The sequence below is a fragment of the Penicillium riverlandense genome, assembly GCF_028828495.1.
Source record: "Penicillium riverlandense strain IBT 135883 chromosome Unknown utg000006l_segment0_segment0, whole genome shotgun sequence".
In the NCBI taxonomy this organism is placed as follows: domain Eukaryota; kingdom Fungi; phylum Ascomycota; class Eurotiomycetes; order Eurotiales; family Aspergillaceae; genus Penicillium; species Penicillium riverlandense.
The window spans coordinates 1,740,761-1,765,538 of NW_026643197.1; the positions used below are offsets into that span (position 1 = coordinate 1,740,761).

A 24,778-nucleotide genomic window follows, 5' to 3' on the forward strand; every position below is an offset into this window, starting at 1 on the left:
AGACTCCGACGAGACAGGCACCGGGGTCTAGTGCGTTTTCGGCCAGGGACAAGGCCCTAAAGGCCCCCACTCTCTACTAAGCAGAATTTCTCCTCCGCAGGATGCCTTTTTCCTTTGGTTGTTCAATTTCACGAATTCTTACCCTGCAAAAATGCGCCAAACTCTGCGTCGGTCCTGTGCTGCATGTGCCAAATCCAAATGCAGTTGTGACCTCAGCAAGCCGCGTTGTTCTCGCTGCGTTAAGCGTCAGCTTCAGTGCGTTTATGCAAATGAACCGTCGGCGGCCCCGCCAGCAGCTTCTGGGCAAGCGGATAATGAATCGATAAAAAAACTTGTTGAATCCAACACAATACCTAGCTATAGATTTGGGGGTCTCGATCCTTTCGATTCGTATCCACAGACAAGGCTTCCCAGGGAACACGCCCAACGCCTTATCCATAGCTGTATGTATCAATCAACGCTGTCGCTCAAAGCGCAACTCACCAATTTAGTTCTTCATAAGATTGCTTTTCAGTACTATCCTCTCGATCTGAACCCAGTCTCAAATCCTTTTCTTATCTCTTGGTGGCCACTTGCTCTGGGCGACCCAGCATTATTTCACGTATCACTCCAAACAGCTTGTCTCGATGAGGAATTGCTAGCCCAGAGGGGTTTTCGAATCTCGGAAATCCTCATGGCCGACTCTGTGACTTTGCTCCGGCGAAAAATCGAAGACACGACACTGGCCGTACAAGACGGGACTTTGAATTCAGTCATTACTTTGGCAACAATCGAGGTGAGATACTCTCCAGAGCATCATTGAATGTATATCTCTTTTACAAATAAACCAGGCCGTTAACATTTAGTAATCATCAGTTTGGAAAGGGCAATATTAATGTTAGCGAAATGCATGTTGACGGAGTGAAAAAACTAGTTCACATGAGAGGTGGCATCAATGCTGTAAGGCAGACCAACCCGCTTACCGCAAGGATGGTCAGCTGGTAAGTCCACGCTTGATAAACAATAAGGCTAGCCATTCACGTATTTCAAAGGGTATCGATGCTCATTATGGGCTATCCTCAATTCGAGACGCAGGATGACCTCGGCATTGGAGATGGCATACCTCCTGTTCCAGAATGGCGGTTGGAATCGACCACCATCGATGATAATCCACCCGAATTGAGCAGTGTTTTTACCGACCATGCGGTCAGGAATGTCTTCATTCGTCTACGTATCCTCTTCCAGCGGGCGCAGCGGATACCTTACACGCCATCCCGGCTTCATGACCTCACCTGTTTTGTCGTACACCGACTACTGTCATCTCCAGATACGGGGAAATCTCAGTCAACACCGGTCACAGAATGCATTCGCCATGCAATAATACTTTACATGTTCATTATCCAAGGGCCGACGTATTACCCTCATGGAGTTATATTGAACACCCTTGTCACTCGGTATATAGAGCATCTCAATCAGCTGGAATTGACACCTCGTGTGCATGATTCCCTTGATATCTGGCTTCTTGCAGTTGGAATGGTGGCCTCCTTTGATACTACTCACCATGTCGTGCTGGTAGAGAAAGCTCGAGATATAGCAGCTAATCTACCACTGGATAACTGGCACGACGCATTCATCTATATCAAGAGTGTCTTGTGGTTGGAGACTGAGGAAGGCGAAGGCATATTTCGGCTTCATTGGGACCCTATTCTTGGTGCGGCAAATGCAGAGCCACCGGATTTCACGGACTGTGTTTCCAGCAATATATTCTTGTCTTCGGAGGAACTATAAAAGAATCATCCTGGCAACAAGAACAAACTCGCACCGGAGAGAATGCCAAAAGAAGACTAGAAACCTCTCACATTTCTCACCACATCCTCTAATATCGTTTTATATCTCTGATGCCCAATATATGAACTGCGCTAGAACTTTCGCGGTTTTCCCTCCGATTGGTACTGATAGGTCCTTAGAGTAACTACCACCTGATTCAGAGTGTACGTCAGATAAACTAAAGCTGCAAGTTGTATATTTGATAGGTTGCCACTAACCTCCAGCAAAAGAGTAGCATTGGCCTCAAGATTAGTATGCTTCATTGAACCAAGGCGGCGGCAGCACCAGGCGATTGTAAAACATGATTCTGCTTGTTGCAGTTTTGGGCGTATATGTTATTAGAACACGCCGAAGAAGATGTTATATCAGTTTCCTCGCTTCTCAACACCGCCTGTTGGGCAATAGACGTGTCAAATGCTTAACAACGCTACCAAGTGCACATGTGAGGAGCACGAGACGCGAGAGGCTATCTCAGCCAACACCTTGCTGGGCACATTTCTGGCCATGCTTCACGAGATATTCAACAAGGAGAATAGGATTCTTCGTATGGATATTCTGCAGGAAGCTGTCAATGAGTTACGGAATACGTCCATGATCAGGCGGCTGCAGTCCCGTGAACTCATGTCTTCGTCAGGTATTGGGAGCGTCGAACTTTCCCCGAGTGAAGGTAAATTGCCATCCTGAGCCTGGAAAAAATCATTGATCAGGAAGTCCCGACAATATTTTCCTTGGAAAATCGACCATTGCAGTACGGTGTGAGCATGAGTTGATTCTGCTAGTTGGGACCTTGAATCCGGGGACGAGGCAGTAGCCATGACAACCGAGGATTCGGCAAGCAATTGGCGAATACACAACGATGAAATATGCATGGTGACTGAGACTTTGAGCGGATTAGAGAACCCTTCCTTCTGGTGATCACCGGGGAATTCGGCGAAGTGGCCGTGAAAAGGTCCCTTCCACGGCCAGGAAAGGCTTAGTGCTTTGTCGCCGTCCAAAGAGGTATGATCTGCACTTTACTGGAAAGCGGGGGTAGGGACATAGCATCGCCGTAAAAGGTAATGAGTTGCCTGTCCGGCATTTCCTAGCGACTGGCAGTTTCTAAAGGAGGGTTTGGGGGGTTTTCGGTTCGGTTGTTTGTCCAGAAGTCCTCGTAAAGCTAGATAGCGTACAAAACGCAAGCACCTTCCACCCCTGCGATTGTTGATCTCGATTTCAGGAACTTGCGTCTCGACTTCCCTGTCAGTGAGCAACTCACAATCCCATTTTCGGACTTCTTTATTCAACATCTTCGGCCGTGTTTTGCAACATTATCTTTACTTGCCCAAAATGACCAACGATGGACCTCTGTCCAAGCGAAATGTCGCCAACCGACTGTATAAAAAGTCTCTTCTAAATGCTGTCTGCTTGGTTGCCGGTGTCTCCATTTTCTTCTTTGGTTACGACCAAGGTTTAATGGGCGGCGTGAACACGAATCGAAACTACGTTGAGTTGATGGGGTTTGGCTACTACAGTGAAGCAGGAGGCAGTGTCGTGGTTACGAAGCCCCTGCTTCAAGGTAGTATTGTAAGTCTCGTACCATCTCACAACTACAAACCAACAACAAGCAACTGACATTTTGCGATAAAGGTCGCAGTTTACTATTTGCCCGGCACTCTATGTGGGTGCCTTCTTGGCGGTGTTCTGGGTGATCGTTATGGCCGCATCGCCACTATCGGAATGGGATCCATCTGGTCAATCATCGGTGCTTGTCTGCAATGCTCGGCGCAAAACGCAAAATGGATGTATTGCGGTATGATTATTGTTCCTGCTGGTGATATGCAGTTCTAACATTATGTTCTAGCGCGTGTGTTCAACGGAATAGGTACAGGGGTATTGAACGCGATCACTCCAGTTTGGGCCACAGAGACAGCCGGTCACACGTCTCGAGGCCAATTTGTTTCAGTAGAGTTTACACTCAATATTTTCGGGGTAGTTGTTGCTTATTGGATTGAATTGTGAGTTTTCGCCTGGTATCCATTCATTCATCGCATCTGATCAAGCGCTTAGTGGAACTTCGAAGTACTATGACCAGATGTCATCTTTTATCTGGAGATTCCCTGTCGCCTTCCAGATAGTACCTCTATTTGTACTTTCTGTGGTTATCTGGTTCATGCCCGAGTCCCCCCGCTGGTTAGTTAAGGTTGATCGTAAGGAAGAAGCCAGCTTCATTCTGAAACGATTGCGTGGAGAAGAAGGCGAGGAGAAGGAACTCGCCGTGGCTGAATATAATGATATTGTCAATGCTGACGATATGGAAAAGGAAGCTACTAACAACCAGAGCTATCTTCACATGCTTTTTGGCATTGGGTCGGGCAAACTTCACATAGCTCGCCGGGTACAGCTTGTAATTTGGCTTCAAATTCTGCAAGAATGGATTGGTATTGCCGGCATCACAATTTATGGCCCAACTATTTTCCAGATCGCTGGGATTTCAGCTAAAGACCAACTTTGGGTTTCTGGTCTCAATGATATCACGTACATGGTGCGTCATGAATTGTCTCCTCTCCTGCCATTTAATCCAAGGGACACAGTTCGCGCGCTAACTGCCGTATATAGTTCGCGACTCTCATATGTGTTTTTACCCTGGACCGTATCGGTCGACGCTGGACACTTTACTGGGGGGCAGTCGGGCAGGGTATTTGCATGTTTGTTGCAGGTGGACTTGCCCGAGCTACCATTAATGCTAGCCCTGGCTCTCGCAGTGGCGTCGGGGGTGCGGCCACATTCTTTGTGTTCCTCTACACTATGATTTTTGGTGCCACCTGGTTAACAGTCCCGTGGCTCTACCCTGCTGAGACCTTCCCTTTGCAAGTTCGTGCTCGAGGAAATGCGTGGGGAGTTGTGGGATGGTCGATTGGTAATGGTTGGACGGTAAGTCTTTTCCCCAAACAACAACCATTGATTCAATGAAGCATGCCTTACGACGATATTACGAATAGGTGTTGCTTCTTCCCACCATATTCAACAAGCTGAATGAGAAAACTCTATACATCTTCGGGGCGGTCAACTTCCTGAGTATTCCCATCGTGTGGGCACTCTATCCAGAGTCTAACCAGCGCACTTTAGAGGAAATGGATCTCGTTTTCGCTAGTGACAGCATTTGGAACTGGGAGGCAGAAAAGAATTTTGCCAAACTCAAAGCAGAACACCCGGAGCTGGTTCAAGCAGTGCAGCGTGGGAACAGCGTTGTTGATCCTGAAAAAGGCATTGAGAGCTTTGCTTCGGATGGGGGTCGTAATTCGCCCGCAAGCCTCGGTAAGATCAAACAAACCACTGACTAAAGTGAGAACTATATTGGGTGGAGGTGTGTTGGGGTGTATTTAAGGGTAGTTCTTTCTGACCTATGGGCAGTCTTGGAAGGTTATGATGCTTTGTTAAATATGTCTATGAACGACTGTCTTGTTGGCTCCACACACAGATTGTCGCATCTAGTAAAACCATTTACCTAAAATGGTAACACACCACTTGACCACCACGATGAAACTAGAGAAACCCTGAGTAAGCGGTGGACGCCAAAAGAAATATTAGTCATAGAAAAATAAGCTGCGTGGTGAAATTTGATAACTCACTCCAGGATAAGGTTTGCCATTACGTCGTTCACTCAAACCTTACGGTCCGGAACTAGAAACCCCGTTCCAAGATGCCCATCCTAGTTTTGAATAACCCTGGTTCAACGCACGATTCCAATCTAACAAGGCAATTATGCCCTGGTTGGGGGTCCTCCGAGGAATGGTTCTTCCCGACCAGAGAAGAAGGTGCATGTTACTCTTGAAGGCGGTTAGTTGCAGGATCCACCAAAAAAACTCTTATAAGCATATTGACAGGGCCACGTTCGAGAAAGATCCTAGCTTTATTGCTCTTTTTCTTTTGCTGCATATCCAGATATGTTAGCGCTGCGTCAGCAGTATGGCGCAACTCTTCAACGCGCTACTAGTTCTGTGGATATTTCTGCTTCACGCGACGGCTTTATCCCCAAGTCTCCATGAGAATTCCACCAGAAGGCTACCAGAATGCCCTGTGAGTACCTCTACCATTATTTTCTGTTTGTATCTGACTCTTTTTAGCTACAATGTGTGGAACAAAGCACTTCAATTACTCACTGCGCGATCACGGATATTAATTGCCTGTGCGACAACTATAAGTCACGGCCATATATAACAAGATGTGTGGTAAATAATTGCACCCTTCAAGATGCCTATGGTAGGATCCTCTCTTCAAAATCTCATTTTCTAAGAACAAGAAGGCTGAAATTTTTTTTTAGAAATAGCGTATGTCTGGGCACAGGAGTGTGACCGATCTCATAACAACGATCATGGTTCTATGAGAGCGGCCGCAGTTGCAAGCGGTGTGACTGCCTTTGTCATGGTACTATCTCGCATAATAGCAAGATGGTACACCGTCCGCCTTTTTTGGTGGGATGATTGGTGCCACATTATAGCCGTGGTAAGTCACCAGGATAGCATAAATTTGGCTTGAACGAGGACTTACAGAAAGATTTAGCTATTTTCTATTTTACTCCTCACTTTCAGCAATCTTAGTACGTGAATACTTACTGCGAGCAACGAAATGTTTGGTTATTAATGAAGAAGCAATAGGCGTTACTGATGGCATGGGATACCATCTTTATGATCTTAGATTCACATCACTTTCGCAAGCGCAAATGCCGTTTATTTGGTGTGAGTATCTTGGTAAAATTGCCAATGCGTCCGTCGCTAATTCTAAGTTGTTTCAGATTACCTCTGCGAGATTGTCTACGGTTTCGTGATTTACTTCATCAAACTATCCATTCTCTGGCTTTACCTCCGTATCTTTCCGAAAGGGATATTCCATAGATGGGTTATTGCCACAATGGTCTTCGTCACTCTATCTTTGGTTATCACGATGCCAATGGTAATCTGGCAATGTGTCCCGATCAGCGCAATCTGGGATCTAAAGCGCAACGACGCGCAGTGCCTTAGCATCTCGGGAGTCGCCTACGCAAGTGCAGCTATCAACGTTGCCACCGAGATTGTGATATTGATTCTTCCCATACATCTTGTCTACAAGATTCGTGTCTCAAAATCCACGAAGTTTGCTCTATATGCACTTTTCAGTGCTGGGATCTTGTGAGATACAGCCCGCCCCGGTGACATACAATAGAAGCTAACATTTTTTCAAAGCGTTATCGCTACTGCATGTGCACGGATACCAAGCCTGGCACATGTCGACGCAGTCAGGGACCCAACATATTTGATCCGCAGTCCCTTCTATTGGTCATGCGCAGAAACATCAGTGGCACACATATGTGCAACAGCGCCGGCTATGCGGCCATTGTATTTGAAGTTGCGGGCTATGATTCGCCTAAGAAATGATCAAGCAGTAAGCTCTGATTTCTCCGGGGGTGGCCCAACTTTGGATCCATGCAAGACAGTCCAAGAAAACTCGGAAGAGCGGGAAAAGGATGACGAAAGTGCCGACGAGGTCTTGACCTCTACTGTTTAAAACGATGCTACAGTATATAGACCTGAAGCCGCGAAACCTGTAGAACATTAGTACAAACCTATATACGGTATTTCAAACTCATCATCAGTAGTGGAGGCGATTCTTAGAGCAGATGCACAAAGAGCCTCCCAAGGGGTCTGCTAAGAACGCTACTCTTTACTTGATCCCGAGGAGTCCAGTATTGCCTTGGAATTTTTGAAGAGTAATATTGAGTTGTGCTTTCAGACAAATGGAGCACCACAACAATATTTCACGTCCGGTTGCTCCTATGTACACAGTGACATAAATTCCTCTCAATCTTCAGAATACTTCATCACCGACTGAGGGCCTTCGTGTTCGAGTAAATACCCCAATTTGCATGCAGAAAACGCGACCTTGGGTTGAGACTCGTAGAACCCATCATACCTTGGGTTCAGTGCATCTTGGAGAGTCTCTACATTACCCCGAGGGTGGATCTGAAGCCACGGGTGGGTGCATTCGATACCAACGCACGACTTCAGAACCATCATCAGAGCATCAAGTCTAGCCACGACTTGCCTCAAGGGCCGTCTGAGTAGTATCTTGTCTTCTGGGACATTAAGAATATCCCATGTGTCGGCAAGAAGATTGTTCATTTGGTACTCATCCGTCAGCATATCGTATAGCTCATGCTCGTTTGTGCACCAGACGGAATAGTAGATGCTGTACTCGTCTGCAACAATGCGTAGCCCCTTATATGTATTGTCGTGCTTTCCTTTCACTCCCCATCCAATCTTCTTGTAAGGCAGGGTACCCTCGTACGGGGCCGCGTCGCCCCAGAGCTCAACGTTGACGTGCTCGCCGCTCTTTTTGGACGGTTGATTCACAATGATCGGAATGGCTCGGCCATCCAATTTGGTCCTCAGGGGTAGTCCAAATAGTGTCAACCAGGTAGGTGCAAGATCAGTGTGCGTCGACACTGCGTTGGTCACTACCCCAGCCGGCACCCCAGGGCCGCGCCACACTAATGGGATGTTGATATCTGTCTCATAGCCAGTCTTCTTGCCGGGTCCCATACGGTGCTGGCCAATGTGGTATCCATTATCAGTCGTATAGATAATATGCGTATTATCCAGAATCCCATGCTTCTCTAGCGCGGCGATAAGGTCGCCAACCATATCATCTAGACCCGCAACACAACGTATGCGACGGCGATACATTTCGTCTAGCCCATCCACGACAGACGGGTTTTGATGAGGCAAGTTCAAGAGCCAGGAAGCACCGCTAGCTTCAGTTGGGTTCCAATTTGGAGTTCGCGGGACTTTTTCGTTCGCAAACGCATCTTCCCATTTTGCCTGGGGAATGGGGAAGAAGGACTCGAGAGTAGTAGAATTAATTCCCATGTGGGGCACTGCTGGAGCAACGGTCAAGAAAAAAGGCTTCCCATCCTCGACGGCCGTGTCAAGCATTTCCAAAGCGTTTTTGGTCGTGATATCAATAGCATGTTCACCGGGATGTGCCGTCCATGGCCCGTGGTTCTTCGCCCAGAATGTATTTAGATAGTCGTAGATCCCGGGTTGCAATAAAAAGCTGGCAAGGTTAGTAACAATTAAAAATGGACCACCATATTTCGACCGTACTTGCTACTGGTCCATCCTGGGGCAACGGGGTCTCGGTAGTTGTGAGTGGCATGACCGTTGAGAAATTTGCCCACGTAATATGTATTGACATCTCCTTCCTGGAGCCATAGAGGAAGGTAGTCGTTATTGAGGCCTTGAGTGATAAACTTCGGATAGCCTCCTGTACAATTCTTAGTACCTTCTAGCAATATCTATGATAGCAATAAAAATCTTACCCCATGGCAATTTTACGTCTGTCACATTAGTATTGCTGTTGTAATTAGCCAGTCCTTTGTCTCGTGATGAGTTCGAAGTCTTACTGAACACATTTCCCAGTAAATAAACTGGCCCGAGATGGACAACAGAATGCGCTGGTGCAGTAATGTTTTTCAAATGTGACTCCGTTGCGTCCAAGCTTATCCTTGACTATGGGCATGAAATCCATGGAGTTCATGAGCAAATCTAGCCAATTTAATTAGCCTGCTACCTGACAATAACCAAGTTCAAGTTCAAAATACCTTGGTCATCTGTGATTATGAAGAGAATATTTGGCTTCTTTGGCGTAGCTGCATGGTTGGCGTAATCCAACGCACCATCCACTGGCTGGAACCTCAGACCCGGGTCGCGGCTGTTGGCATATTTACCATAGAATAGCACAGCCAGAACTGCCGACACACAAGCCAAGTTGATAGATGCTCGCATGTTGGGTATTCAACTCGGAAGTATCAACGGAGCGGAAACCAGGGCGTCCCCGCACGAGAGGATCATCCCCAGACGCCATCACATGATCAAGGGTCAAATGCGATAAGGTCGGGAGTAACTACGTTGTTCTCTTCTTCTCCAAAATAATGAGCCCGCAGCCTTGTATTGCAGTATATGGACTTAATCAACCTCGGGAAGTCGCAATGTATTTGACTCAGTACGGTGCTGGGTACTCTCTCTTGCCACGCCAGACTACCATCATCCCCACTCTTTCTAAAAAAGGATTGGGGGCGAATCATCTGAGTGGTGATCAATGCGTGTACATTTGCTGAGACTGATTCTATCCAATACTGTCTTTTGAAGTTGCCCCATCTGATCTCCATCGCTCCTCGCCCATTGATTGAGGTTAAAAATAAGTTGGCGTCAATGTGTAAAAGCAGCCTAATTGTATTCTGTTGTTTCATCTCGAGACTATTCGCCAGCAAACAAACCGAAACAGAGGTCTTTTCGCCCCATACGTCACGTCGTCGAGGGTGAGACGAGGCAAATTGCGAGGGAAGATCCGGGCCCACAAGCTTGGATAAACAGCCTCTCGATAAGCTTTCTTCCTTGGGCATGTCCCACACAGCTACTTAGTGGTAAGTAGATCTGGGGCCGGATCATCCCATATTACTTCAGCGTAGCAGTTCAATATGTTTCAACAGTTGTTTTGCCATAGTCTTTAGGGGAAAGAGGCAATTTCAGCGGAGAATAGTAGGTCTGCCTTCCAGGTCCAAAAACTATAAAGTTGTCTCGTCAAGTCGAAGTCAAGAGCATTAACGACAACTCGCAAATTTGTCTACCTATTTATATCAGCCCATTAAACACAACTACCCAATATGCAATTCGGAACAATCTTCCCAGCCACGCTCAGCTTGGGTCTCATTCTTTCCACAGCTGCCGTCCCACACATCAAGCGCAGCAACACCTGCACCATTGCTCTCCAACTCCACAGCGAAGACCTCCCCGGAGGTGACCCTATGTCGGGTGCAGGAGCCAACACGGCAATATTCGACCACTATGGCCTCTTCACGTATCCGAATGGTTCTCAGTTCACGTTTCAGGCCTACCAGAAGAACCAGGATGACTACTGGATATACTCTAACGGCACGTATACCAACGGCACTGGTTGGTCTGTTGGTTCGGGAGACTACGGGCTATCAAATTGTGTGGCTCAGCTTGGAAGCACTTTCTACAATAGTGAAGATGTTGATGACTCCACGTGTAAGACGTACAGTGGCGGTGGGCCTTTTTATGCTGACCAAGGTTGTGAGTGCTTTTTCGATTGTTAAGTACGAGCGACCATATGTATATTAGTACTACACTCCTCGGGTATCCTAGATAAATAGAGGCTGCTCTGATGGACCTCGAGCTTGAAGGAATGTAAGCCGGTTGGGTGTTCTCTGGTGTAGAAATAGAAGTTTAAAGGAGTGTTTTTCCGGCGTCTCCTTAAGATACTCCCCACCTCCGACGACACCAATGAGGCAGTAGCGGGAAACAACCCTGAAATCGTGGGTTAGTAACTATCAATAAGATTGCAGAGTTGAGAGAGCTGCTGAGTAAGGCAGAGTAGGTGGTGATGTAGGAGAAGTTCTTCGATCGCTGTGAATTTATCAATAGAGATGGGAGGCTGGTTTGTACTGATTGATGGAGAACTATGTGGTACAATCTTAAAGTACCTATTTTGTACTAATTCACGATGAAAAAAAGATTACATGACTGACCCTCGCCTACTTTTCGAGAATAGAGCGAGAGATACGCTAGAGAATATATTCAAATAGAAGCATATTGATGAATATATGTCAGGAAGGTCATGGTGAATGAAAACCTGCATGAACTTATTGAAACAACTAGGTAAGGGATACAATGGCTTCGGACGGTATATGTAGAAGTAAGAGCAATCTTTAATCCTTTTGTAGCAAAGACTTGAGCCACATGTTGTCTGTTATTAGGCCCCGAGCCGGCCACCAGGATAATCGGGGTTGTGATCGATATGGATCTTTCCTGTCTTAGCTGCCGCCGCTTTCATGAGGGCAAGGTTTTCATTTGTCTTGCGGTGGCGCAGGGCTACATTTCTCTTTTTCTTTTGGCTACTCATTCAGGACCTTTCGTACTTGGTATCTGAAGTGTAAAACGAAGCTATATTTTATTTCTAGATTCAACCTACCCATGCAAATACGACGGGTTTATTAAAACTCTATCACATTTCTATATCTTTTTAGGAACGTAGTTTTTACCCTGCATTCCTTAGAAAATCTCTCCGGAAAATGAGATATAAGATGGGCAATGAGATATGAGATGTTACAAAATTCTTGGGAATTGCCCCTTGCTTAATTTGTTTTAACTATAAAGGTGTCGATTCGACGACGGAAGGAAACAACCCATCAACGGATTGCTTGGGCTTTTTTTCTCCCTCTAAAAAGCATCAAGGATCTATAAAACCATGAGCCGGATTACCAAAATTTGCCTTCTGAGTTGTTCTATTGCATCCACGTTGGCCGATTTGCCAATAAGTCAATCGTCGCGTAAGAGAGCAACTCTTTTGACACTTGTTGAATTCCCAGGCTAACATTGAAGTTCCCACAGTGACTGACAATGACTTAAGTTCCTCCAATTGGTGCGGTGCTATACAGACTACAGACGATAGTGCGCCATTCACATCGGTCTCCTCAACTATTGTTGTGCCCACTGTCACCGGACCCCACGATGCGGCTTACTCCGCCTATGCATGGCTAGGAATCGACGGCTGGGGCGGCTTGGACAACCTGTTTCAAGCTGGGTTGGATATTCGGGGTGTTAAGTCCCATGACGGCTCCTATCTACCCCAGTTTCGTGGGTACTATGAATGGTATCCAGAAGATGCCCAGTTCTTCACGACCGACGACCTTCCTCTAACGAGCGGGGATGCCCTATACATCAACATCACGGCTACTTCGACGACTACAGGTACTATATATCTGGAGAACAAAAACAACAGAAAATCTCAAACCTTCAGCTTTGACGAACCTAGTTATCCCTTGACGGGCAAGTATGCCGAATGGATTGTGGAGGAGTTTTCTGAAAATCCAGTTCCCTTTTTTGGCTCGATCAATTTTGCCTCCCCTCTGGCTACAACTAGCAACGGGGACTCCTTTGATATCTCTTCCGCCTCTCTTATCCAAGCGGATAGTGGCTTGAAATCTGCCCTAAACAATACTGCTGTGTCTGTTTCTGCTGTCTGACCCAGTTTCACAGCCTGTTTCGATAGTTTGCGAAGTGAATACATTATGCATCGGTGTGCAGGTCCTCGATGTAATATAGAGACAACGATAGTTCCTTGTGTGTTCTTCTCCTGGAATTTCAAGGAGCGTCAGCCGGAGGTGAATGTCACCTGTTTGTCACCCTGTCTATTGGAAGGCTATGCAATTGTCTTCAGCTTTGATCAACGTACATACGACCACAGGGTGTGGAGAATAGGGCTTCCCGTCCGATCAGCCGTACTCAAGCCACATATTGTGCAAGGCCAATTCTCAACATGCCCTTAACACCCAGATTATTTTAAAAGGGCGATAGAAAGTGCGCTAGGGTGAGTGTAGGTAATATAGGTGAGAAATTTAGAGACTAGGGTGATAGAGGTAAGAACTGGGTAAGACTTAATCTAAAATTTTAATGCAGCTCACTCTTCGAGTCCCCGGACGACGAGCCCGGACGATAGTCGCTACTTTGACGCCTACTTTTACTTTCTCTTCTCCCTTCCCCAGATCCTTCGTCTTCTGAGCTTGGTTGTTCAGGGGGAGTTTGGGGTCGACGACGCTTTAAAGTCCCCGGTCGAATTCGATTGATTGAGCCATGATGCTGCGTCTGTAGCTGTTGCCTTGCTTCGGCGCTTGAAAGAAAATCACAAAGCTGCTTCGATGTAATGAGGATTTCTCGTTCGAGACCTGCAGGGCCTCGTGAGAGCTCTTCCGTCACGAAGTCCCTCAGCGAAAGTCGTGGCGTAGTTCCCTCAGCTGGAAACCCAGAGTCTGTCCGAAAGGGCTGCTTATCTGTCAGCACTCAATCATCATCTGGAATATTTGTCCCGGAAGAGATCGCACCAGTTCTTCTATGACAGCGGTCGCCCGAAACTCCTCTACATAATCTACCGTTGTATATTCCGGTCGCCATACGGTGACGGTCGCTCTCTAGGATCCTTTGTAATCGATGTCGAAGGCAACCACGGCATTCACGCTCCCATCAGTGTTTAAGATATAGTCATCCGCCAGGTAGGAAACACATCGGCTCTTCTGTGAATAGCACACCTCCACAATCACACCGGGATAGTGTGCCTAGAGATGTCCAAATGATGCATCTGGTTCCCGCCTGGAATAAGTCTGCTTGCTATCCTGTGTCTTCGGGAATCAAGATTCGGGATGTGGGCAAAATGCTCGACCTCCTTGGCGTAATCACCAACGGGTCCGTCCTTCTCTTGGTAGATTTGGGTACCAAAAGATGACCCTGTCAGCACCACCTGACCTTCAGTTCCTATCTCGCTGTCTCGCAAAATCATAGTACTCCCTCTTATAAGTCATATCCTCCGTCGGCTTCCGCGTCACCACATCCATCTCTATATCCGTCTTCATTATGATCCCATCCTGATCCTGGTCGGGATTGCTGACAGTAACAATGGCATCCTGACTACCCAGCGTCGTATCGCCCAGACCCCGACGCCGATTACTCTTTGGAGGGTTCCGTCGCCGCAGATAGCTTGCTCCGGGCGACTGCGCGCTACTCGGGTATTTTGCAGCGCTAGAACCGAATATAGATGGGGCGTAGGCTTTGATCAGGACGGAGAGGGGGAGGAGCGCAGCCGCAGAAGATGGCTGTAGATGAACAATTAGAGGTGATATGCCATTAGGATGGGAGATACATACCGACGTAAGCCTCAATCGTGCACCAGTTGAGGGAGTCAGCCAAGAGGAGGTAATACCTTTCTTTGGCCGAGGATAATTTCGTGACAAAGTCATAGCGAACGCATGCCGCTAATAGCAAAATATCAGTAACTATCCACTGGATAAATCGAAGGTCATACGCACCAGCAATGGACAAAATCCCCAGCCCAAATATTCCCAGAATAGCCCCCTTCTTGCGCCAAGTCAATTGTAGCCCATAGAGCATTGGAACTGGGAGTAGATATGTCAAGATATCCGTCACGATATTCAAGATGCCATTGATCTCATAGAAGCGTTGCTGTGGTCCCATTGGCATACAGTCGCTCGACGTTGGATTAGTCCAGAACGACGATGGAGGGCTGCAGCTCGCCAATGCGCCTATGAAGCTCGCAAGGGATAAGGCGACATTGAAGAACATGACGAAGAAGACGGCCCAGCGCATGTATTTGCGGGGATCGAGACGGAGATAGAACCACAGCAAGGACATTTTGACCAGCCCCATAGAAAGCGTGTAGAGGAGACGGGTAACCCAAATACACTAGCAATCGTCAGGGATGGTGTATGAACGGGAATGGATGCATACCTTCAGCATAGGCACGATGTCGCTTCCCGTTATGGCAAGCGCGTCTTTTCCGATTCCGTAGTTGGATCCGATCATAATCGTTATTGATAATCCGAAATTGAGTATCTGAGTGAATGCGATTGAGTAGAGATCGTTGGCCGTATGGTTGAAAGTCGCTTACTGCGCCAATTATCATCAGAACTAGATGTTTTGTTAGTTTGGCTCTCAAATTGGGTTCCATTGGCTTACTATCATCAGTCCCCAGAGCGTGCAGCATAAAAGCGCGTACATAGATGCGCAGCGCGATGACAATGGAGTCAAACGCGATGAACCCAATGCCCACGCCAAAGATAGCCGCATGTCGATTCTCGGAAACATTGCCTGGGGGCGCCGTATTCTGGGCGATATCCATCTTCGACGCGTTGCGGAGTGGCAAGGAGTGAGTGCGGTCAGGAGCGTCAACAGGCTCAGTATGCGGCCCCCATGTTAAGACAATTTGCCATAGTCTGGGGCATCCTTGTCGATTTTCGGCCAAAGGCTTCGACTAGCAGCTAATAATGAGGAACGCCCCGTCGACTAAGGAGTTGGTTGCCACAGAGGGCACGTTCTGCACCCAACAGCTTGGGACTAAAAGGATTATATACAGCAAAGGATTCGTACTGTGACGATGAACAGTCGGATCGTGGCCATTGCGCCTGGTAATTTTGCTGAAAAGGGAAGATCGGTAGAAACAAGCCCCTGGGGTTTGCCATCAAATCCACTGCACAAGACGGGCGACCTAAGGCACTAAGACTGGCGAAGTTGCGTGATATCGCGGCCCCCAAACTCCACAGGGGCCGCACAGTGATTGGAACAGTGATCGATCGGCGAGCGCTCCGTCAGTTGGCGTTGGCGCGGACCTCGGCCGATGGATTCACTGCCTTGGTTCCACGAATGGCGTCTAAACTATTCACGATTCAGCCGGTCCCGAGAAACTTGATGCAGCCATCGCCCTCGCTACGAGCTCAAATGATTCATTAGCCTCTTGGCGGGCCCACGCGGGTGGGGTTAACGAACAGTTGACACCAACGGCAACTCTGCATGAGGGGCAATTGCTTTCCACCATGTTGGTATTTCTCCAGCAGCAAATGGTTGGCCCAATGGCACTGCTAGCGAGGAAGAGATAGGGGCCGAGGATGCTGCTCTTAAATATTCCACCTCCTGTCGAAAAAGCCTGAGAAGGAGTCTGCGCCCCCGCAAGCATTGATATCTCGTTGAAGTAAAGGAGACAACAATCGCAATGGCTGAATCGAAGAATGTTGCACTGGTCTTTGGGGCCAGCGGTATCTCCGGCTGGGCTGTCACCAGATGCGCTCTTTCATACCCCACGCCCACCACCTTTGACAGAGTGATCGGCTTGACGAATAGGCCGTTGCCTCTGGAGAAAAGTGGTTTACCGCATGATCCTCGACTGGAGTTGCATTCCGGAGTGAATTTGCGGGGGACTCTTGATGAGGTGCTGTCCCAGTTGCAAGAGAAAATTCCTAACCTGGAAGATGTCACCCACGTGTACTATCTTGGTAAGGAAGGAATTACATGCAAACGGTCATCATCTAACTATAGCAGCCTATTCCAATGCAACTGCATACTCCATGGATGTGATGGCTATCCGGGATATCAATGAGGGAATGACCTATAACGCCGTGCACGCTGTCGACCGGCTGTGCAAGAATATGAAGTTCTTCGTGCTTCAAACTGGAACAAACGTATGTACCAATCTAGTACCAGTCAATGGCTCTGGCTGATTAGTCTCAGAATTATGGAGTCGCTGTTTTTCGCTTCCAAGAACATATCGAGATCAATCCTCCCTTGCGCGAGGACAATCCGCGCATCCCTTCGCCCTGGGGAGACGAGATCTTCTACTATGCGCAGGTCGACCTGATCAAGGAAGCCAATAAAGGCAAATCTTGGAAATGGTGCGAGGTTCGACCGGATCAGATCGTCGGTGCGTATTCATCTTTCTTGGGTTTGACCATGCTGACGTCACCGGTGTCCAGGCCATGTTCCCATTCCCACAAGCATGACATACGTCGAGCCTCTCGCGCTCTACTTGATGCTATACCGCTACTTGAACGGCCCCGGTGCCACCGCTGCCTTCCCAGGACCCTACACAAACTATGTCCACACGTATACGCCATCCTCACAGGATATCATCGCCCGTTCGGAGCTCTACCTGTCTGTCGAGAAGCCGGAGCAGGCGCACGGAGAGGCATTCAACACGGCCGACAACGCGACCCCCGCACCTTGGACTCTCGTATGGCCCAAGATGTGCGAATACTTTGGTCTTAATGCTGAAGGCGCAAGCCCCGAGGACAAGGGCTGGAAGGACATCGACAAATGGTGGTTCGCACACCAGGACGACTACAAGAAGATGTGCGAAGAGTACGGTCTGCGCCCTCGGGAGATTCCCGAGGCGACTTGGATTTTCCTTTCAGCAGGCTTCAGCTTTCTGGGTCGCAACCGCGAGCTGAGCTTGGATAAGATCCGGAGTGTGGGTTTCACAGAGGAGTACCCGGTTGCGTATGGGTATTTCCGAGTGTTTGATCGCCTGGCTCAGGAGAAGATTATTCCCAGCAGGGAGGTTTGGACTAAATAGATCATGCAAGTTAAGGTTGGATGAGATTACATGACTGCGTATTGCGGCGCTAAACCAGAAGCGGGAAAACTAACCACATACGGGCTCATTTTACGTTAACTAACTTAAGATAGATAACTATTCAGTTAGTAGTTAGGTGGGTGGCCACTAGCGAATCCTGGCTGTTGTATGTCTTTATTTTTATTTTCATTTTTGCTGTTTGCCTCTTTTGCTCTTTCCATCTGAGCAGCGGTTATTGTTTGAAGGAACGTACGGTATCGACATTTAGCGAAATGTCGATCAGGCGCTAGCGCATTGACCCCGCAAGGCAGAGCCTCTCTCCACCAGCAATGCTTCGAACATTCGACGACTATTTTACTTCCAGTCACCCACCCTTCAGGATCCCACAATCTTTTGTTCGCCCGGTTTTCGATTTTACGTGATTGTATAAGCCCTTAGTCAAGATGGACGGTGAGAGCAGCCTCTTGCGTCCTGGAGGTGATCTATCCAGGAGCGAAGGTTGCCTGACTCCTGTCCCATTCTTAACCGCAATTAAGAACGCCAAGCCGGAGATTATCCGTCAAGAAGAAGATATTGTCGGCATCACCACTAAAAGCCTCGGTGTTCTTGACCTAAGTGAGCCATCAAGACCGAAAGTAAAACATGGGTCAAGAATATCATCATTACCTGAGAAATATTAATGTAGCAGATGGGGCTGATGTATTCAAAACAACAAATGATAGTAGAATCTCCTTAGGTTGAAATTTCACAAACACACAAAGAACGAAAACCATCAGATCAGAACTTCTGCACGGCCCAGACCTGGCATGCTCTCTTCACAACATCACGCTCTGTGAAGACAATGTCTTCTTCAGGAAGAACAGCGCTTCGCAAGAAAAGATCCTCAAAGGGAATAGTCAACTTCCCACTGGCTCGGGCATGACCGCCATGTTCCTCTACAGTCACTGTCTGTTTGAGCTCAGCAACTATCTTCCCAGGCTCATTTCGAGTCGCCCTCCCAAACGTCTGCCATAATTCAAACGTTACCTCCTTTCGCTTTTTGCTCGTAGACATAATGAGCGCGATTTTTACATCGCCCTTTGATTCGACCAGCCACAGCTTCGTATTGCTGCGCAATTTTGTTTTGGATTCGGAGAATGCTGCCTCGATAATCATGGTCGGAAACTTATCGCTGCGGCTCGGTGGGAGGGTTACAGGGCAAAATGACTGGTCAGGTTGCTTGCGCCGTGACGTTAGATCAACATCGGCGGATCCCATTTCGTGCAATTCATCTTGGAGACCATCCTTCATGCGGGATAGTTTGACGACCAACCCGCTGACGAACTTCCTGGAAATTTGCTCATGTGCCTTGGTCGGCATTTTGATGAGGAGGATTTTCGAGTGTGCATCATAGGAATCGAAGTATTTGAAACCCTCTGAGTTGATATCCTTGAGAAATTTATGTTCATCCAAATGTGAAAATACTACATATTGGCTTCTGGCTCCCACTTTATCATTCATGAATAGATTCAATTCTGCATCAATGGTATCCCAGAAGCGTTTCTTTCCCCGATACTCGTATTCACTGGTTGAATGGGGAAGGCTATCCAGGATGTGGCCATTGTTCGGAAGATCTGCTGTATTCACTGGTAATCCCATTGTGCCAATATTGCTGTGTCATTTGAAGCAAAATTAATTGACAATTGAGAAGAAATCTAACTAGTTCAATGGTCGTATGGGGCAACGAAAAGCTTCCATTAACTCATCATGACATAACTGCAATCCCGACAGCCCAGAACGAGTCCAAATTCCAAGGCCAGAATTTATATACGAGAGAAAGATTTACCTACGGGCGTACAAGATACTCTGCACGACCCATTTCCAGAGGCGCGTATCTAGTCTATTGTTGTTTTCGTTTGCTATTTCAAGAGATGATACTCCTAGAAAACATGTAAAGAACTTTTAAAAGCGACTACACGTGCTACGTTACGTAGTTTCGCCTATATATTAGTCAGTTACAGCCAAAGTGCGAGCATTCAGCTCCTCCCCGCCTTAAGTGTTTGGCGCTCGCTCCTATGAACCCTCATTCAGGTCTAGCTCTCCCTGGCACAGTTTGTCAGCACACGCTAACTCAACCTATAGTTATGTGAACAGGACATTCCAAATTACCTCTTTGGAGGTTGACAATTTTCCCAGGTGTAGCGCCATTGGTATTACTAGCCGGCTCTGCTTGGTTGCCAGAGTCTCCTCGCTGACTGATAGCCACGACTAGCTTGAACGAGCTCGACAAATTTTGAACTGACCCCATGGTGACGGAAATAATACAGGCAGTAGTCTGAGTCCGGCTGCTCTGGAATTTCGTCAGATTGAGGGTCAACTTGAAATCGATTCTCGGAGCTCCGCCGGGTTGATTACTATCCTCATATCCTCGTCGCATAGGAGAAGATTCCTTATCGGCTTGTTTGTCCAGTAAGGATTTTCCTTCCAGTGTCCTTCAAAACAAAGAAGAAGAATCTCACCATTTTAATTGCATAGATGTCCCGCTCAGTCTACCGGACTGTTGGTGATTAACAACTATGAAGTCACTCTATATGCTTGAGCTTAACCACGAAAAAAGATGGCGGATTTCTGCTCGCTGGAAGAATATATGAGGGCCAGGTTAACGCCTTCATTGGTACAGTTGCGAGCACATGCGGAGCAGGTGCTAAAGAAGTTCTCTGTTAAACTTTTCGGGAGGACATTCTTTTTGTCGCCCGGTAAACCTTCATACCCTCCAGATGCTCTAGTGATCAGAGCAACGCTGTCTTCGATTTTGATTGGATTGGCACGGTTTGACATTATTTTTGGTTGGACCTGATTTTGTTTTTGGAGGAGGTGGCGGGAGATAGCAAAACAAGCCAGTTACGTCTGACCGTGTCGCAAGTCTAGTCTTTGGTGTTGCTCCTCGGCTAGAGAGGGTGACGTGACTGGGCAACTTTCTCAATTTCCTGCAAAAGCCGCTAATGCCTGCCATAGCCGCCGACCATCAAGTAACGGATCTGGGCCACTGCAACAAGAAAAATCACGATTTGTTGAATTTTCATTTTACAAGACCGTATTGCTCTCATATATACACAGCTTCTTACGCAGTCTCAACATCCCATCATCTAATACAACCGATCGGTCCTTCAAGGATGGCCCTGGCCCAAACTATCATTCAACAGCACGGCGACGTTGCTTCAAAACCATCACGGGTGTTTGGAAAAGGCAAAGTAATTCTTAGAATTGGGTAAGTCAGGACAATTCAGGTCTCTCTTCCAACTCGGCTAACATTTCCTTTCAAAATAGAAACGGAGGTGCAGGTAAGCGAGAAAAGCTCGGCTCCGTGGCGACGAGAACACCCAGATAAAGCGGAAAAACATGTTAATAATGGGAATAAAGGTGCCACGGGGCTGATTGAATCCCTCGCACTAGACTACCTGTCACTTAAAGGTATTACGGGTTCTATTGAATGGATTTGCAACCATTCTCGGAACACGCAACTCGCTCTCTTCAACGGGTACATCGATATTGCCCTTACATACGAGCGCGAGCAGGAGAATATTGCTGTTTCCGAAGGCTGGGCTGAAAGCGCAGGTTGCATTTTTCATGATCACTTCTGCTTGGTTGGACCGGAACATGACCCGGCCAATGTCAGACATGCAAAGTCCATTGAAGAAGCATTTGAGAGAATTCATTCAACGAAATCCCTGTTCCACAGCAGGAGTGATGGCTCAGCCACTATGAGTAAGGAGCGTGACATATGGCGTCGTTGCCACCGGTTTCCCTGGAACGAGAAATCGGAGTGGTATGTTCAAACCGAGTACAACCCAGCTGATGCCGTGAGTATTGCCACCGCTTCGGGAGCATACTTGCTCAATGACAGGTCGACACTTCTCTATCAAGTAGGCCATGGTGCCGCAGCCAATTGCACTGTTTTCTTCGAACCTACAGATCCCTTCCATCCGCTCATGAATTCATGTTACGCTCTCCATGCTCCTCTGTCCACCCCGGGTCTTAAAAAAGAATGTTCCTTGTTTATTGACTATCTGAAGTCAAGACGTGGTCAAGACGTGATCGCGAAATATGGCGTGGATAAAGCCGGAGTTCAGCTTTTTGCTCCTGTGGAGCAAGGGATTGCCGAAACACGGCTAGTTGGAGGGCGGGTGATAAATGGCCGATGGGTTGCAGGCAGACAGCCATCGAAACTGTAGTACCATGCACTTAAAGGGCGATGTTAAAATACGACCTGTGCAAAAAACATTCATTTTTTTTAGGTTTCAAATATACTCAGTTTCTTGCCTATCAAACCTATTCGCAAGCCGATCGGAGTAGAAAGGTATTCTTATAGAGCTGTTATACCAACCTGGAATCTACAATTGCGAATAATGCTCTTTATACATGAACAGCAAGATGGGCAATTACCTGGGAATGTGGGGTATTTACAATCCTCGTAAGTGTAAAAATTACCAGAAAGATTATCAAGAAGGAGTATCAAAGTCTTGTTCATTTGTAATGCACTTGATAAGAGCCTAATGTCATAAGACTATTTAGACCGATTCCTGATGCACCACACTAGTAGCATTCTTCCTATCATCCGCATCCAAATCGATAATTTGGTCCCCAAACTTGACGTCCATCTCTTCAAGCGTCAAGCCAGACGTTCTGCAGAAGAGAGAAAATTGATTAGACTGGAGAATGGCTCACTTGAAAGGGATAACAGGTGAACATACTCGGGTACTAAGAAGAAATAAAAAGCGACACCGATGATGTTGAACGTGACGAAAACGTAGAAAAATTTGAATCCAATTGACTCCAGTCCAATTGGGGCAACTTGGGCAACAACGAGACCCATGATGTTGTTGACAGAGACTGAAACGGAATTAACCTTAGCCCTGTTTGATCCTATGTGAGCCACAACTTCTTTAATTTGGGGGTTTTCTCCTGAAACCATACCTTATTGCCATAGGGCACATCTCCGGTGGAATCAGCCACGTGAGCATCCTATAAGTAGAAAATTTGTTAATATCACGTATAATGCAAGCCAGGGAAACGGAAGACATCTTACCCGACGGCAACAAAAGCTAGCTGGAACAGGAAAAACATAGAAACCTCAGCTCTGAGGGCATTTGGGTTAGGGTGAGCTTTGGACTGATAGACAGCCGACAAGACTGATTGCACGATTAGTGTTGCGGCCATGAAAGCGGTTCCTAAGATCATCAGCCGCACACGCTTGAATTGATCCAGAACGGAGACCCAAAGCACAGCAGAGAGGAGACCAAATGCTCCATAAAGAAGGTTAATCAAGAGAGATTGACTTGTGCTAAACCCAAGTTTAGTATAAATAGATGCTATAATTATATGTTAGGCCCGAAACATGCATCTCCAGTTGTGGAAGACCTACCAGCATAGTATTGCACGCAGTTGATACCCGTGAGCTGAGAGAAGGACTGTATTGCCATCACGAGTAGAGTTCGACGACGCCAGGTTGGGCGAGCGGCAATCTCTTTCCAGCTAGGCTTGTATGAAATTTCTTCTGCCTCGATGTGACGCTTGATCTCGTCGAATTCCTTTTGAACAACCTGGTCTGTGATATCGCTGTTATATAGGCGGCTCAGGACGTGAAGGGCTTTGTCTTCCTTTCCTTTCCGAACAAGCCAACGGGGTGTCTCCGGGAGGAAGAAAGTAATAGGGATCAGAAGCGCAAGCGGAATAGCTTGAACAGCGAGGGGTCCACGCCTTCCAAAGTATTAATTCATTCGTGATGCAAAACACTGTGCGAGGGGTTCAGTATTGCTTACCATTGGGCGTCGCCAGCGTAGTGAATCCCGAAAGCATACCCAGTTGCGGTTGCAACAAATATGGCGGTTTCAATCATGAGCTAAATCAAAAGTTAGGAGGGCCCTCGAAGGAAATTCAACGTAATATCGCCCATACCATTTGAAGGCCCCCAAAGGCGCCCCTAATTTTCGGGGGAGCTACCTCGGAGGCGTAAACGGGGAAGATAGCTGTGAGTTGACCAGCACCAAATCCATTGACAAGGCGGCCGACCACTAGCATTGCCACCTGAAGCCGAGTGAGTCATGTCTATCAAAAGCCAAAGGAGCAGACGCCGAAACATACATTTACTGCCCCAGCTTGCAAGCCGCATCCAATCACCGCGACTATTGCTCCAATGCGCAGTGCCCAGACGCGGCCAAGAGGATCTCCGAAATAGGAGCAACCAAATGCTCCAAACGTTGCACCGGCACTAAATGCCGCAACAATACCTCCTGTCTGGGAGGACGATGGATTATTGAAATAGGCCAAGAATCGGGGTTGGACAAGGCTATATTGGAGACAGTCAATAATACATCAAGAGGAGAGGGGGAATAGCAATGCAAAGAACATACGTGCTTGATATCATGCCAACGTCCAATCCCAGCGACAGTGCTAAGGTCTCGTCAGTGAGGATTCCTGCCAGATGAGAGTTTATTTCATCGACAGACCAGCCAGTGAAGCAGAGGCTGCACATAAGATGGCATAGGATGGTAACATTGTGAAATTATATGGTGAGGTTTGTTGTAAACTTGTGAAAAGGGGTACCAAAATTTCTGAGATGAGATCAACTAGGGAAGCATATCTGGAGAAGGGAAGGAGTAGTTATGAAGGCGGCGCTGCCAACCCTAAGTTGCCATGTTGCTGACATTGGCACTCACCATTAGGAGGCGATTGACTTGATGCGCTAGCTGCCCTTTTCCCCGCGTCTCCGAGCAATCTGGCTGGCCAATTCCATCTCTCATTCGGCTAACATCGCTGAAAGACTTTTGTGGGGCCCCGCTTTCTTTCAGAGGCCGGTTCGAGCTGCCATAGCCTGCAGATGCCGACCCCTTGAGATTCGGCTCTGGTTACTTGCCGCCCCGGAGGATCTTCGGTCGGTAGCAAACCAAGGCACTTTACCGGGATTTACTCATCACTAACTTCGTCCATTGCCTCTGTCATCGTACCGCCAGCGCGTCCTTATCCGATTTGCCTATATAAGCAAATCGCG

At 47.4% G+C, this 24,778-nt stretch overlaps 12 protein-coding genes across 12 annotated transcripts; 7 read left to right on the forward strand and 5 right to left on the reverse strand.

The window, feature by feature from the left end:
• Positions 1–151: 151 nt before the first annotated feature.
• Positions 152–1,767, forward strand: N7474_006942 (Zn(II)2Cys6 transcription factor domain-containing protein; the record flags this gene model as incomplete). The annotated part of the gene is made up of 3 exons (XM_057198352.1): positions 152–775; positions 856–980; positions 1,032–1,767. 3 exons carry the CDS (start codon positions 152–154, stop codon positions 1,765–1,767), a joined length of 1,485 nt encoding a protein of 494 aa, XP_057051792.1.
• A 1,365-nt stretch (positions 1,768–3,132) lies between these two features.
• Positions 3,133–5,126, forward strand: N7474_006943 (sugar porter family MFS transporter; the record flags this gene model as incomplete). Its single annotated transcript, XM_057198353.1, has 6 exons — positions 3,133–3,369; positions 3,433–3,595; positions 3,647–3,800; positions 3,853–4,327; positions 4,402–4,716; positions 4,785–5,126. 6 exons carry the CDS (start codon positions 3,133–3,135, stop codon positions 5,124–5,126), a joined length of 1,686 nt encoding a protein of 561 aa, XP_057051793.1.
• A 1,379-nt stretch (positions 5,127–6,505) lies between these two features.
• N7474_006944 (uncharacterized protein) lies at positions 6,506–7,326 on the forward strand (the record flags this gene model as incomplete). The annotated part of the gene is made up of 3 exons (XM_057198354.1): positions 6,506–6,521; positions 6,578–6,950; positions 7,005–7,326. 3 exons carry the CDS (start codon positions 6,506–6,508, stop codon positions 7,324–7,326), a joined length of 711 nt encoding a protein of 236 aa, XP_057051794.1.
• Positions 7,327–7,619: 293 nt separating this feature from the next.
• On the reverse strand, positions 7,620–9,684 carry N7474_006945 (sulfatase family protein; the record flags this gene model as incomplete). The annotated part of the gene is made up of 6 exons (XM_057198355.1): positions 7,620–8,874; positions 8,925–9,084; positions 9,140–9,174; positions 9,224–9,365; positions 9,422–9,531; positions 9,581–9,684. 6 exons carry the CDS (start codon positions 9,682–9,684, stop codon positions 7,620–7,622), a joined length of 1,806 nt encoding a protein of 601 aa, XP_057051795.1.
• A 799-nt stretch (positions 9,685–10,483) lies between these two features.
• On the forward strand, positions 10,484–10,936 carry N7474_006946 (uncharacterized protein; the record flags this gene model as incomplete). The annotated part of the gene is made up of 1 exon (XM_057198356.1): positions 10,484–10,936. The coding sequence occupies one exon, from the start codon at positions 10,484–10,486 to the stop codon at positions 10,934–10,936; it is 453 nt and encodes a 150-aa protein (XP_057051796.1).
• A 521-nt stretch (positions 10,937–11,457) lies between these two features.
• N7474_006947 (A4/G1 family peptidase) lies at positions 11,458–12,865 on the forward strand (the record flags this gene model as incomplete). The annotated part of the gene is made up of 2 exons (XM_057198357.1): positions 11,458–11,498; positions 12,250–12,865. The coding sequence occupies 2 exons, from the start codon at positions 11,458–11,460 to the stop codon at positions 12,863–12,865; spliced, it is 657 nt and encodes a 218-aa protein (XP_057051797.1).
• Positions 12,866–13,289: 424 nt separating this feature from the next.
• On the reverse strand, positions 13,290–13,790 carry N7474_006948 (uncharacterized protein; the record flags this gene model as incomplete). Its single annotated transcript, XM_057198358.1, has 2 exons — positions 13,290–13,669; positions 13,769–13,790. 2 exons carry the CDS (start codon positions 13,788–13,790, stop codon positions 13,290–13,292), a joined length of 402 nt encoding a protein of 133 aa, XP_057051798.1.
• Positions 13,791–14,140: 350 nt separating this feature from the next.
• Positions 14,141–15,528, reverse strand: N7474_006949 (uncharacterized protein; the record flags this gene model as incomplete). The annotated part of the gene is made up of 3 exons (XM_057198359.1): positions 14,141–14,439; positions 14,537–15,092; positions 15,406–15,528. 3 exons carry the CDS (start codon positions 15,526–15,528, stop codon positions 14,141–14,143), a joined length of 978 nt encoding a protein of 325 aa, XP_057051799.1.
• Positions 15,529–16,395: 867 nt separating this feature from the next.
• Positions 16,396–17,751, forward strand: N7474_006950 (SDR family oxidoreductase; the record flags this gene model as incomplete). Its single annotated transcript, XM_057198360.1, has 4 exons — positions 16,396–16,675; positions 16,722–16,861; positions 16,911–17,100; positions 17,153–17,751. 4 exons carry the CDS (start codon positions 16,396–16,398, stop codon positions 17,749–17,751), a joined length of 1,209 nt encoding a protein of 402 aa, XP_057051800.1.
• A 777-nt stretch (positions 17,752–18,528) lies between these two features.
• Positions 18,529–19,389, reverse strand: N7474_006951 (uncharacterized protein; the record flags this gene model as incomplete). The annotated part of the gene is made up of 1 exon (XM_057198361.1): positions 18,529–19,389. The coding sequence occupies one exon, from the start codon at positions 19,387–19,389 to the stop codon at positions 18,529–18,531; it is 861 nt and encodes a 286-aa protein (XP_057051801.1).
• Positions 19,390–20,903: 1,514 nt separating this feature from the next.
• Positions 20,904–21,962, forward strand: N7474_006952 (uncharacterized protein; the record flags this gene model as incomplete). The annotated part of the gene is made up of 3 exons (XM_057198362.1): positions 20,904–20,998; positions 21,058–21,071; positions 21,151–21,962. The coding sequence occupies 3 exons, from the start codon at positions 20,904–20,906 to the stop codon at positions 21,960–21,962; spliced, it is 921 nt and encodes a 306-aa protein (XP_057051802.1).
• Positions 21,963–22,298: 336 nt separating this feature from the next.
• Positions 22,299–24,285, reverse strand: N7474_006953 (sugar porter family MFS transporter; the record flags this gene model as incomplete). Its single annotated transcript, XM_057198363.1, has 10 exons — positions 22,299–22,413; positions 22,482–22,643; positions 22,705–22,752; positions 22,817–23,099; positions 23,153–23,487; positions 23,550–23,629; positions 23,686–23,814; positions 23,872–24,076; positions 24,141–24,180; positions 24,237–24,285. 10 exons carry the CDS (start codon positions 24,283–24,285, stop codon positions 22,299–22,301), a joined length of 1,446 nt encoding a protein of 481 aa, XP_057051803.1.
• Positions 24,286–24,778: the final 493 nt, after the last annotated feature.